General features: G+C 47.3%; 2 protein-coding genes across 2 annotated transcripts in view; one reads left to right on the top strand and one right to left on the bottom strand.

Moving 5' to 3' along the window:
- The first annotated feature begins 4,101 nt into the window (after positions 1-4,101).
- CFAP126 (cilia and flagella associated protein 126) lies at positions 4,102-7,001 on the top strand. Its single transcript, XM_004775946.3, has 5 exons — positions 4,102-4,252; positions 5,246-5,308; positions 5,515-5,595; positions 6,109-6,285; positions 6,596-7,001. Exons 1-5 carry the CDS (start codon positions 4,226-4,228, stop codon positions 6,950-6,952), a joined length of 705 nt encoding a protein of 234 aa, XP_004776003.1. The 5' UTR covers positions 4,102-4,225; the 3' UTR covers positions 6,953-7,001.
- Positions 7,002-8,595: 1,594 nt separating this feature from the next.
- The window catches only part of SDHC (succinate dehydrogenase complex subunit C), a 30,938-nt gene continuing 25,864 nt past the window's right edge, over positions 8,596-13,669 (bottom strand). The window contains exons 5-6 of the mRNA XM_004775947.3: positions 12,962-13,125; positions 8,596-9,432 (exon numbers count right to left, since the gene is read on the bottom strand). Of these exons, the coding sequence (XP_004776004.1) occupies positions 9,328-9,432; positions 12,962-13,125 (269 nt within the window). The 3' untranslated portion in view covers positions 8,596-9,327. The remainder of the gene's footprint in view (positions 9,433-12,961; positions 13,126-13,669) is intronic.

Genomic DNA, 13,669 nt, shown 5'->3' on the forward strand with positions numbered 1-13,669 from the left:
CACAACCCCGAGATCTAGAGTCACACACTCCACTGACTGAGCCACCCAGGCGCCCCCGAAATACCTCTCTTAATCTTAACGTAAGTAGTATGGTATCCTACAATTTGTGTAAAACGTAACAGCGATTAATAAAGTACATGTTTCTATTTATCATTTATATTTCTTGTATAGGCACACAACCTTTGAAAAACTACACAAAAACTGCTAACTGGTTGTGGGGAAGTTATTACTTATTTTCTTAAAAAAAGACCCACTGGTTCAAAGCAAAGGCAGGAAGTCTTTATCATCTCTGGTCTCTCTCCACTGAAACTGACCAGCCTTCTTTTCCATCCTCTCTTTCTCTCCGATTACATTAGTCAGACTCCGATTGCAGGAAAGATACAAGCCCAGTTGGCCTGAAGATGCTGGCTGGCTTGCGCAGAAGTCAGAATAAAGCGCTCGGTAAAAAACAGATAGAAAAAAATCTCTCTCCCTGAACATGTTCTACCTTTCACATTCTCATTCCCTGTAAGGCCCAACCACATTTTTTACTTTTCGAATCTGCTATAAATCTCCTATAACTTTATAAGTAAATCTCCCCCTTTTCTTTTTAAGGTAAACTGCATAGCTACCTCTTTTTACTGGGCGGTCTTGAGCCAGCAGGGATGCCAAAAGTACTGAGCACTCACTATGCCTCGGTGCCTTCCTGGCAGTGTCACAAATGTTTACTGCTCAAAACTAAGCCTACACCTACTTCATGCCCTAAAGGAACTGAGATGAGAAAGATAAGTCACTCATCCAAGGTCACAGGCTTCCGGAAGAGCTAGAATTTAAGCCAGGCAGTCTGACTCCAGAGTTCACGTGGGCGGTTGCCCTCCATTAGGTACAATTTATCTGTTACCTATAGATAACAAAGTACACTTGTAACTCAATGCAGATGGTCACAATCCAAATAAAAGATTTCCTGAGGTCTAATTTCTGGCCTCAGAGAACTGAGGCCAACAATGAGAGTATCTTGAGATATATTTTGTGAATGGGACCTTTACCAGGACCTTTACTTTGAAAGTGTTAAATCTGGTCCAACGAAAGACCATCACCTGTGCCTGAAGGCAACCAGTCAATCTGAAGGAAGACTAAACTTACGCACAATTTTATTAGAAGCTTGAAATTGCCTGTTATTATTTACAATTTCCTACTGTTTGTGAAATTCTAACTAGAGAATTCACACAGGACCAAGCCAGGATTGGATTTTAGCAAGACAAATAACCTAAAATGGGCACCTCTCCCCCAAGAACAATAGGTTAGAGGATCCAGAAACAGACCCGAGTAAATTAAGGAATACATTAAACGTGGCATTTCAAATCAGAGGGGAGAAGACAGTTTATTCCAGGCATGATGCTGAGATGGACTGTCAGGCATCTGGAGACTGATTTTTTTTTTTTTTTAAGATTTTACTTATTTGACAGACAGAGATCACAAATAGGCAGAGAAGCAGGCAGAGAGACAGGGGGAAGCAGACTCCCCGCTGAGCAGAAAGCCCAAGGTGGGGCTTGATCCCAGGACCCTGGAATCATGACCTGAGCCGAAGGCAGAGGCTTTAACCCACTGAGCCACCCAGGCACCCCACTGGAGCCTGATCTTAGTGTAGTCATCAAAATAAATTCTAGGAGGAACAAAATTTAAAAATAAAAACAACTATGTGAAAATTATCTTTTTAAACACTGGAATTCACAAAAAGCTATTTAAAGCATAAGATCCAGAAGCATAGAAAAAGCGAGCATCAGGGGCGCCTGGGTGGCTCAGTCGTTAAGCGTCTGCCTTCAGCTCTGGTCGAGATCCCAGTGTCCAGGGATCGAGCCCTGCCTCAGGATCCCAGCCCAGAGTGAAGCTTGCTTCTCCCGATACCACACTTCTGGTTTGTATTCCCTATCTCGCTGTCTGTCAAATAAATAAAATCTTAAAAAAAAAAAAGAGCAGTAAATTTGACTATATAAATATTAAAAACATGTCCATGGTGGGGGAAAAAAAGGTGGCCACAAACAAATTAAATGACAGACACACTGGCAGAAAATGTTTGCAACACATTTGACAAAAGGACTAATTTCTGAATATACGATGACTTTAAACAGATTAGTAAAAATGATCAGCAGCCCAACAGCAAGTGGCAAAAGATACACAAGTTTATTTTTAGGAAAAAAAAAAAATAAAAGAAATTAAAAGGTTCATAAACATGTGCAAAAAATCATAAAATTGAGGAAATGCAAATTTAAAACAATGCTACACCGTATTTTACCTCCAGCATAAGAGACAATATAGTGTAATGGTTAAAATTGAAGGCTTGAGGGTGCCTGGGTGGCTCAGCTGGTTGAGAGTCTGCCTTTAGATGGGTCATGGTCCCAGTGTCCTGGGATCGAGTCCTGCATCAGGCTCCCTGCTCAGTGGGGAGCCTGCTTCCCCTTCTCCCACTCCCCCTGTTTCTGCTCTATGTCAAATAAATAAATAAAATCTTAAACAAAAATGGAGGGCTCTAGAGTCAGAATACTTGGGGTTATATCCTGGCTCTACTCCTTACTGTGTATGCCCCAGCTTCCTTGGCTGGGGTGGTTAGAGGAACCAAATGAGAAAATGTAATAAAAAGCAATCAGAACTGTGGCTGGCATATGGCAACTATATTCATTCTTATCAGGTTGACAAAAACAATAACAGCATGAGTAGTCGTGTTGGAAAGAGAGGACTGGGCCCTCATGGTCAGAACTTGTACAAGCTGGCACACTGTCTTTTGGCAACTCACATTCTAAATGAACAAGCCATCTGCCTTCGCAACTCACTTTTAGAAATGTATCCTATCAATCACATGTTCATAAAATTATATACCTATCTATATTTATATATTCATAAAGAGATACATATATATATACAGCTTTTCATTGCAAGAATGTCTATAACAGGGGCACCTGGATGGCTCCAGTCCAAACTGGTTTCGGCTCAGGTCATGACTGCAGTTTTGGGAGATCAAGCTGGGAGAGGAGCTCCCCGCTCAGAGAGGAGTCTGCTTCCCCTGTCTTTTCCTCTGCCCCTCCCCCTGCTCATATGATCTCTTTCTCCCTCTCAAATATATAAATCTTAAAAAGAATGTCTATTAACAACAAAAGATTGGAAAACAACCTAACTGGTCACCCAGATGCGACCAAATAAGTACACAACATTGTGTCCTAGAATGGAATAGTATACTGTCGTGAAAAAACATCCCCAAGACAGTTTAAAAAGGCAATCACAGGACAATGTGGGTATTCTGCCACTAGTGGTGTTAGAATGCACGGACACAAGAGAACAGTAAAAGTAGTTACTATCACGAGAGTAGCAGCAATTCTCTCTGAGGACCGAGACTGGGAGTTGAAGGCAGATGGAGATTTGCTCGGCATTAAACATCCTGCTGTAAAAATGGAACAATTCCCCCCACATACTTTGCTTTTTCCATTAAACAAAAACTAGTTGATTTTTTTAAAAAAAGAGTGTAGCCAGCAGATAATCTTACAACTCTACTGGAAAAGCATACCAGCTGAAGATAGAAGTTCCAAGAGAAAGGCTGGTGGTTTGACTCTCACTGGCTTTGAGGACGCAATGAATGTCCTAGAGCAAAGTCCTTGGTTCTGAAGGTTATGACTCTAGAGCGTTGAGAACCACAGGGAACACACGCAAGTCCTCTTTCCAGACCTGATGTTCTCCCGCTGTTCCCTGCCTGAGCCTAGAGAGCAAGGGCTGTTTGACTTCCAACTCTCCAGGTGGGGGGGTGCCCTTACACTTGGTGTGTTAGTTGGGATGACTGGAGGGGGGGAGGGGGGCCTGACAACTGACCCCTAGAACGCTCTCTTGGTCGTCAATGATTTCTTTGAACAACTTACTTTTTTCCTTTCATCTTCACATCTCCTGTTATAGACTCACAACTCACACAGCAGTTTCACTTTCTCATTAATTCTGACCACCCAGGAAATGGATACCATAATGCCATTTTAGCTTTGTGTCCTGGCGCCACCACTTAACTCTCCAAAACTGGTGCTTTTCACACCACGTTTTCCACACTTTGCCTCTGGCAGTTCTAAAATGAAACCAAACCTGAATTTCCAGGGAGAGTTTGGGGCGGTGTCATCCAAGAACCTGACCACCACGTAGAAGGGCCGGCAGTCCGGAAGGTCCGCCTTCCGCCGTTGCCAGGCAACAAGGGTAAACAGCAAAAAGTGGCAGGATCATGGCCACTAACTACAGTGCCAACCAGGTAAGTTCTTTTTCCATCTCTAACGTTTAATTTTGCCTTTGGACTGACCCTCCCAGAGCATTCTGATTATTGAATGAGTAGCTGAATGTGGGGTGAGATGGTATTTTTCACCTCTTTAGCTATTCAGGGTAGAGAGGCCCCATGCACAAGCAAAAGGCATCCCGGGGTTAAGTTTGTAGGATCTAAACAAGAGGTCAGCAGGGTTTTTTCTGTAAAGGGCCAAAGGGTAAATATTTTCAATGTTTTAGGGCCACAAGGCAAAAATCAGAGATGTAGTACTTAAAATAGCAAGAGAAAATATTTTTCCATTAAATTCTTGACAAAATTAACTAACTTTTTGTAATATTAAATGAAAAAATAGAATTCTTTTGGGATGAGAAAACACTTCTTTGGGATGCAAAGCTACTGTTCCCTTTAATCAAATCAATTACAAATATCCATCTATAAAAACAATTCTTTGCTTTCTCAGGTCAACCCAAGACAGATAGGAGGATGGACTGGGCTCATGGACCACATTTGCCCATCCTTGGTCTAGATCAGGGCTGCCCAATAAAAAGCTAATGTGAGTCACCAATGTAATTTAAAATTCTCTAGTAGCTATATGAAAAAAACTAAAAAGAAATAAAATTAACTTTAATAATATATTTAGCCCGGTAAGTCTAAAATATTATTTCAATGTTTACTCAATATTTAAAAAGTTATAATACAATGCTTACATTCTCTTCTTTTTTGTACTAACTCTCTGAAATTAAAAAGCACCTCCCTAGTCTAATGGGACTAGCCACGTTTCAAGTGTCCAACAGCCCCATGTGGCTAGTGGCACCATGTTGAAAAACACACACTTAGACGAAAATATTACACCTTCTATAGGAGTTAAGCCTAGCTTGGCTGTTTAGGTCTCTGGTCATCAACTCTAAAGAACTGGGCCTCGTCATCATTTCCCAGGCACAGGGCCTTTGAGCGTCACAGAGATTCTCATCTTTCTCTCCACAGTATGAAAAAGCTTTCTCACCCAAGTATCTGCGGAACTGGGGTCCCGCCAAGCCAACGAAGGAGGTATTGCGTGTGTAGAGCTCCCACGGGCCAGTTTCTGATTCTTTCCACCACGTCATCTGGAATGCACTGGCACCTAATTCCTTTAGCCAACTCTAAATACCCATAGCCTCTCCCCTCCCCCAGCCCTGAACTCAAGCCCCTAGGATACCTTCTCTCTCTTTTCCATTCCATTTTCACAAGCACTTCTCTCCTCGCTTCTACCCCAGAGAATTTCCTCCCATGAAGGTTACACTCAGATTATCGCCAATGATCGTGGTCATCTGTTGCCTTCAGTGCCCCGTTCCAAGGTGAGATACTGATCCCTGTTCCTCCTGAGGAAGGTCAAGAACTGGGGCACAGAACCGGAGTAGCCGACATGGGGGTTTACAGTCTGGCATGGCCGCTACCTGGAAATTAAAGCTCAATCTAATTCCCATCGCAACATGCCTGTCCCCAAGCTTGCAGCCAGTTTATCGAGCACAAGAGCTGTGCTTCGCACCCAGAATGCCTTAAACCGATGAACGAACACCTTCATGTGATACTAACGCAGTGAGTACTCTGCTAGACTTAAGTTAAGCCAACAGAGTTAATATGGTGAAAAAATCTGGGTAACCTAAGTGAGACAGGGGTCAAGGACGAGGGGGGGCCTGGGAGACTGCGCGCTCCGTCTGAGACTGCGCGCTCCGTCTGAGACTGCGCGCTCCGTCTGAGTTCACCACCACGCATCCCAGGGGGGAAGGGGGGAAGGCAGACAACAGACCGCCAACAGGTCAGCAGTCCTGGGAAAAGCCTGTTGAAGAACCTCGTCTTCTTCCTTTTAGGCAAGCCCTTGGGGCTCTTTTATGGGCACCTGGCAAATGCCTCTGAAGATACCCCCTGCTCGGGTGACCCTGACCTCCCGTACGGTTGCTGGTGCTGCCTCCCTCACCAGATGGATACAGAAAAATCCGGATTTGCTCAAGGCCTCCAATGGGCTGCGTCCTGAAATCTTGGGCAAGGTATCTCTTCCTCCCACCTCAACTCAAATCCTATTATCTGCATTTCTTTTCAATCTCAAAAACCCCTCTTGTTATACCACCATCACCCAGGAGGGGGAACCTCTAACCAACCTGGTCTTCTCCTACCTGGTCCCTAACTCTCCTGATTCTTAACAAGAGGTGCTAAGGACATTTTCCCCCACAGTGCAAAATGATCCGATCTGACCTTTTGTCTATCGTATGGGGAGAAAGACGGTGAGCATTCTAAGATGGACTGGAAAGGACTTAGGGCCTGACCAGAAACATGACTCTGTTCCATTCTGCCCGGCAGCCTCATGATCCGGACAATCAGAGGAAACTCGGGAAGTCCATCACGAAGACTGTACAACAAGCCCCAAGTCCGACCATTATTCCTGGCTCCCCAGATGTAAAGCTCAGTTCCCCAGACCGACCCCAAAGCTCACACCCCTCTGCAGGTCACACTCCAGGTCCCCAAAGCCCAGCCAACTCTCTCAAGAGCCCACCAGGATGTCCACGTGTGCTAGAACCCCCGGCAGGTCCTAATCCAGCTGCAGTTCAGAAATGCAAGCCTGGAATTCCAGAGGCACCCAGGGACCACACTGAGAAAACTCATCTGAGTGATGTAAGCGAGACCCCCAGCGAGGGACGCAGAACAGGGAAATTATAGGGTGGGAATAAAGGCAAACTTGGAAAATAAACATCATCTGTTGAATCTATTACTGACTTGGATGTTTTTTCCTTCTGTTACGGCTGCTTCTTGTACCCCACGACTAGAAGGCGGGTTCGGGGAAATAGAGCAGGGAAAAGAACATGGCAGTGCTTGAGGCAGAACACATTTTTACAAGGACTAAGTCAGCTCTCCTCCAAAAGTGACCAAGAGGAAGTTGGTCCGAATTGTAGCAAAAGAAACCTCAAAGAACCAGCCTCTTACCCCCAGCCCCTCATTTTTCATCCTAAGCACACACAACTAAAACTTCTAAGTCTGAAATATGATCGCTTAGTAGAGCACACACGCATGTCTGGAGAAGACAGGGGAAGAAAAGGGAAGGGAAGCCAGAGTAGAAGACACTCTCCTTGTCTACGACTTCACGTCTGATGACAGAACCACGGGAAGACAAACTAGACAGAGTTATAGAAGTAAAACTCAAGCAAAAGGATACACATAGTTTGATAAAAGATCTACAGAAGTGACTGGAGGTCAGAGAAGAAAAAACAGAGAGAGATGGTTAAGTAGAAATTTAGGGCAAAATAACAAACATGAGGACAACTGTATGCCAGTCCCAAGCACCCAAATGGTAAGGAGCCACCCAGAAAAGGTACGATGTTCCCTATGCCCTTCCCAGCTTCCAACAGCTGCTCACACCCTCCTATCCCGCGGTCTTCCTGGCGCTGCTGCTCAGTGTTATGCCTTGCCAAGCCCCCCAGCTCTAAGGCCAGAGTGTTCCCTCATGAACGCTGGTCTCCCACTCTGCGGTCAACTAGAGAAGATGCAGGGTTTAAGCTGGAGGAAGGCTACAAAGGCTTCCCATGGCTCCTGCAGCAAGAAGGGGGAAGTGATCGTCACGTGAAGCAGAGACTACTCGAAGCCTCGTCACGTGAAGCAGAGACTACTCGGAGCGGGGAGGAAGACTGCTGGGGCAGGAGGTCCCCACTGTCTGCGCTTCAGTGACATCTTCCTGTCCAACTGCCCCCAATTACGGTCACTGCTCCTCCTCTCCAACCCGCAGCTCTAACCCGTTGGCCAACAACTCAGAAAGAGAGGTCTGCTACCCCTGGGTTTCCAGAGACTACCAGACCGCACTCCTGCCGAAGGAGGCAGAGATGCAGACGGCCGGCCCACACGGATTTTATAGGCAGCGAGTTTTCCTGTGAAAGTATGAATTTTGGCAGGTCTTCCGTGACCCCTCCTCTCTTATCTCGGCTCTCTGTTCTCTCCCACTCGACGGACTTCGCTCATCATCCCTTTGCTGCCACCTCCCCCGGTCCTCTGGCTCCTTACTGGACCGTTTGCTGAACTGGCCCCTGAGGTTTATGAACAGTTCTCAGTGGGATTCTGGAGCCCGCGATAATGCCAAGCTTCCACGGGCTTCGCCTCCTGTCTCTCGCTCCTTCCTTCTCTGCGGCTTCCCATGCTCTTCCGTCTCTGGCTACCTGCATTCGATTCCCTAAACACGGTCCCAGTGGCCAGGCGCAGGACAAGGGGTTTCCCTCCTCAGAAAGGTCAGGTTGGGGGATGCAAATGCCCGAGGCCAGAGGGAGGGGAGGAAACCAGCTCCGCCGTTCTCCTGGTTTTCTCGATTTCAAGGAGAGTCAAAGGCAAAATGAGTATTTTAATTCAGTTTCGGAAACAGATGTCACATGAATCTGGATTAGAAAAGAGGCTTGTTTTTACAGAACTGTAGGGGGGGGGGAAAATAACCCTTAATATGTTCATTGTAATTTCCTGGACCTTCCTTTTGCACTAATAGCTAGATATCTTCTCCCCAAAGCACCTGCTTTAAAGCCAATCGACCCTCTTTACCTCCCGGGGGCTGGGACAGGCGGACTCCCCCCACCCCCACCCCTCTTCTTCCAGTCACACTGTGTGGGTGCTGAGGTCGCCGGGCTCTGACCAATGAACAGAACTGTCCTTTAAGCCAGCAACCCACAGGCAGTGGCACCCAAAGCCCCACTCCCAGTCACCATGGCAGAGGCCACAGAGCTGGCATTGTTTCCACTGTGTTGGGAAGAAGGAGCTGACTGTCCGCACAAATCAAGGCCCGACGCAGAGAGAGAATGACGGCCTCCAGGCCCGGAGTAGGCCGCAAGCTGGGGGCAGGAAAAGGGAAGTTTTGAGTCATTCCATCTTTAGCAACAAGGGAGGAAACTGGACCCTCTCCCACTGCTCTGCTTCCAGGAGGTACTCTACCGCCACTGAGCTCCAAGGGGATGTGCAAGCACAGAGGGTCTAAGTAAATCAGGAGAACTTTTTCTTGGCTGGAGATGAGTGACAAACAGGAAGGGAATCATTTAGGGGAAGACAATGCTGGGAACTTCGGCTCTTCACATGGCGGCCAGCCCTGCAGAGGTCAACACAGTAAGAACCAAGACAGCCACTCCAGACTGGTACAGCTGGGGAATCTTCAGGCCTTTCCCAAGGTCCCATACCTGCACAAAAAAGAAGAGGTGGAAAAAAAAAAAGAAGAAAGAATTTCAGCAATCAGGGCCCTAGGTACTCTCCTTTCCGAGAAAGTGGTTCCATCTCAACAGGCAACTCCCCCGGCACAGTTCCAAGGCAAAAGCACTTCTCCTGGGCCCCATGTTTCTCAAAACCCTACGTCTGGAACCTACCACCCAGTTGTCCCAGCGACAGAAAAGGCCTACGTACAAAATACAGCCCGTATATACAAAACCTTCCAGACTAAAGAGGTTAAACATTCCCTCATGACAACAAAACCAAATCAGTGTTTCCCAAATTGTTTCTCCACAAACTAGTTCCTCAGAATGCTAAAATGTGTTGCACGGGGGGAGAAAAGTCCCCTGCTGAATAAATCTAGCAGACATGTTACTGCGAGGCTTTTGAAACAACTGATTAACACACACCCTGAAGCTCCAGAACAGGGATGTAGGAAGAGTCTCGGTTTCTTAGATGCAGTCCATCGGAGAACCAACCCCCCACAACAGTCCCCCCCCCCGCCCCGCCGCCCCGGCCTTTGAGAAGTAACGTCCAGTCACAGACCTAGAATTCCTAAAAAACACCACCAGATCAAGAACACTATTTCTTAATTTTGTTTGCCAGTGTATTCACAGCAAAAGTTCATAAAAGAATAAGCAATATTTACCATTACTATGTGTGCTGCATTCTCTATACTGTCTGCTATTACATTTCTGGTGGTTGGTTGGTTGGTTGGTTGATTTTTTTAAAGTAAGCTCTATGCCCAGTGTGGGGCTTCAACCCTTGAGCTCAAGGTCAAGTTGTGCTCTCCACCGACTGAGTCAGCCAGGAGCCCCTAAATTTCTGGTTTTGTTGGCAACGACCCAGTAAATTGATTTTCTACCCACTCCATCAAAAACCTGGGTTTTAAAAACACTGATCAAGCCTCTCCTGTCACGCAGGGACACTAATGTGTTATATACTCCTATTACACTCCACGTCCCTCAAAGCTCTCCGAGGGCAAAGGCAGAATTTTTAGGTGCTACACTTTCCACACTTGACTACCCCAGGGTAACACAAACGCCCACACTGTGAATGTTAAACCGAATGAGGAGGACTTAAGAGGAAAGTCAGAGAGAGCCGGGGTGGGGGCGGGGAGGGGTTGCGGGTGGAGAATCAAGCCTCCATCTAGATCAGATTAGGAGTCAAGCAGATGCCACACAGAGCTGTCTTGCTTATACAGGCATGGTGCTTTACCAAAAAAACCCCGAGTCCTACTGGCTGGCGGTGCCGGGGAGGGGGGGATATACTGTCTAGAACCCCAGAGGCCCTGTCCGTGCCCACCCCCATCACTCCTACCAGTTCCACTCCCCTATCCCCAGGAGATCTTCTGGGAAGGCAACCATGAAGCTCCTAGAGCAAGTCTGGTCCCACACCCAGAGCCAGTACTTGCTACAAGAAAAAACAAAAGCAGATTTAAGGGCTTAAGAAAAGCCTTTAGGCTCCTCACTTCTCTCCAAGAGATTACCATGAGGGGAGGAACCGGGGCAGAAAAACCTTGACTGAGCCCCGTGATTTTGCGAAACCTGTTCCCTTTCCCTCTCCACAGACTGAGACAAAAGCCAATCCGCGGCCAGGCAAGCCCGCTAGAGTCCGGATGTGACCGGAGGAAGCTCATCAGCTGCTCTTCATTAGGGAGGTTTGTTCTGTGGAATACGAAGTCGTTAACGGAAATGCTCTCCTCTGTCCCCTCCTGGAGGGAGGTGAGGTCACTGGGACTCAAACGGAACACTGCCCCAGGGCACAGGGCATAGATACACTCAATTAAATAGGTCATTTAGTCTCTCACTTTTCCGATTCCATTCAACTACTGGACCAGACTGAAATTCAAAAGGTGCTGGTTTCTAGATTCTTTTATTTATTTATTGGTCTCTAGATCTGATGTGGAAATTATAAAGGTCAGATTAAGGCAGGAGTACCCATCTGACAGATGACTCAGGTTAGGAAGGATGTGGAAGATAAGAAAGAATGGAATCGGGGCGCCTGGGTGACTCAGTGGGTTAAGCCTCTGGCTTTGGCTCAGGTCATGATCTCAAGGTCCTGGGATCAAGCCCCGAATCGGCAGGGAGCATGCTTCCCTTCCTCTCTCTCTGCCTGCCTCTCTGCCTACTTGTGATCTCTCTCTCTGTCAAATAAACAAATAAAATCTTTAAAAAATAAAAAGAAAGAATGGAATCTTTACCGTCTTCTTGGGATACAAAGCAAGACAAAGGGTTAGAGAGATCACAAAACATGAAATCTTAAAATGCTGGAGAGGGTCTGATCTCTGACCTGGGGCAGGCATGATTCAGCTTTAATCCCTTTATAAAAGAGAAGGAAGGGGGGCGCCTGGGTGCCTCAGTTCGTTAAGTCTTTGCCTTCAGTTCAGGTCATGATCCCAGGGTCCTCGGATCGAGTCCCGCATAGGGCTCTCTGCTCAGTGGGGAGTCTGTCTCTCCCTCTCCCCCTGCCCCCTCTCCCACTCTTTTTCTCTCTCTGTCTGTCTCTCTCTCGTGTGTGTGTGTGTGTGTGTGTGTGCTCTAATGAATAAATAAAATCTTAAAAAAAAGAGAGAGAGAGAGAGAAGGAGGGGCTCCTGGGAGGCTCAGTGCGTTAAGTGTCCAACTCTTGGTTTCAGCTTGGGTCAGAATCTCAGGGCCCAGGGATCGAGCCCCATGTTGGGCTCCGTGCTCAGCGGTCTGCATGGCCCTCTCCCTCTGCTCCTCCCTGGCTCACACATGCCCTGAGTACACATGCATGCGCTCTCTCTCTCTCTCTCTCAAATAAATAAATTTTTAAAACAGTAACAAAATTTTTTTAAAAAGAGAGAGAGAGAGGAGAAAAGTCATGTAGGAGGCAGCATGGACAGTTTTCAGGCCATAAAAAGATTCCTAACCCCAGTATTAAAATCTGGGATCTTCGGTACCTAGTTTCTGTTAGAGTTGGCCCCATTCTCTCCAAGAGCTCAACAAAACCCAAATCCAGTTCACGCAATCCAAAGTCAAGGTAACAGAAGTTAACATTAGAATTAATAATTAAATTAATAATTTGAGTCCAGCTGGACCTGTCACCCCGGGTTAGTAGGAATGACAGACTGAAAGGAGCAACCATCTAGCTCAGAACTGAAAACCCAGGGTCTAGAAAGGAACCTGACACATGGCAGGTACCAATTAATTATCTAGTAAGCCTGCCTTCTGTGTCATAGGGACGGCCTGGCTTCAGGGGCCTCTCTCAGCAACACGCCTCATAGAAATGGAAGTGTTCACACCGAGACCCCGCAAGTGCCTGCCAGGCCAACACCCAGAGCTCGGCGGGATCCCCGGCAGAATCCCCGGCAGGGCTACCACGGCGTGCGCGCAGCTCCAGCTGAGCTCTCCCCTGGAAGCCCTAGCAGAGGCCAGACAACGAACCTCTGGGGCGACACTGAACGCAGGCGACGCAGGAGACCCCTACACTCCCCTCACTCCCTCCCCCAGAAGACGTATCGGCCAACCATTCACTTACCAAGTGTCGGATGCCGTTCCAGGTGTGATACATGAGGGGGAAGACCAGCGCAAACTTGGCCGTGTAGATCAGTGATGGCCCCAGACACAGGGACTTCACAAGCTCCAAATGAGACTCAAAGTTCCCAGGGATCAACAGGGCCGACAAGCCGAAGAGAGAGACACCTGAGGAGAGAACCAAGTGAGGGCATTAGAGCTGTCCGGCAGCTAGCACCACTGGGACACAAAGAACTGGGTTCTCTGTCAGGCCCTGGGCCCCATGCGATTCTGACCCACTGTGAAATGGGAGAGACGGAAACTCATGTTCACGTCTGCAGCGGGAGGTGGGTGCTTGGTCCCGACCCTGATCTCCTGACCCTGCCGTGCCCGTCAGCGTAACATCCCTCCTATCCGCACCCTCTCGACAGACCCCACCGGCCGCCGCCGAAGTCACCTTCTGACTGTAACTCACACTGTAACTCCTCAGAAAAAGTAAGATCCGTATGTTCAGCCTAAAGACTGAGGTAAAGACTGAGAAAGAAGTTTAAATCTCTACACCACACACACACACACACACACACACACACACACACACAATGTAACGCAAAATGGACCAAAGACCTAAACGTAACAGCTGAATCACTCAAATGCTGAGAAGAAACCACAGGAGTCCATCTGCGCGACCCGAGATTAGTCATCGGCTTCTTGGGTTTGGGGCTGAAACCATCAT

Source organism: Mustela putorius, unplaced genomic scaffold (genome assembly GCF_011764305.1).
Source record: "Mustela putorius furo isolate JIRA1106 unplaced genomic scaffold, ASM1176430v1.1 tig00000997_pilon_pilon_pilon, whole genome shotgun sequence".
Taxonomy (NCBI): domain Eukaryota; kingdom Metazoa; phylum Chordata; class Mammalia; order Carnivora; family Mustelidae; genus Mustela; species Mustela putorius.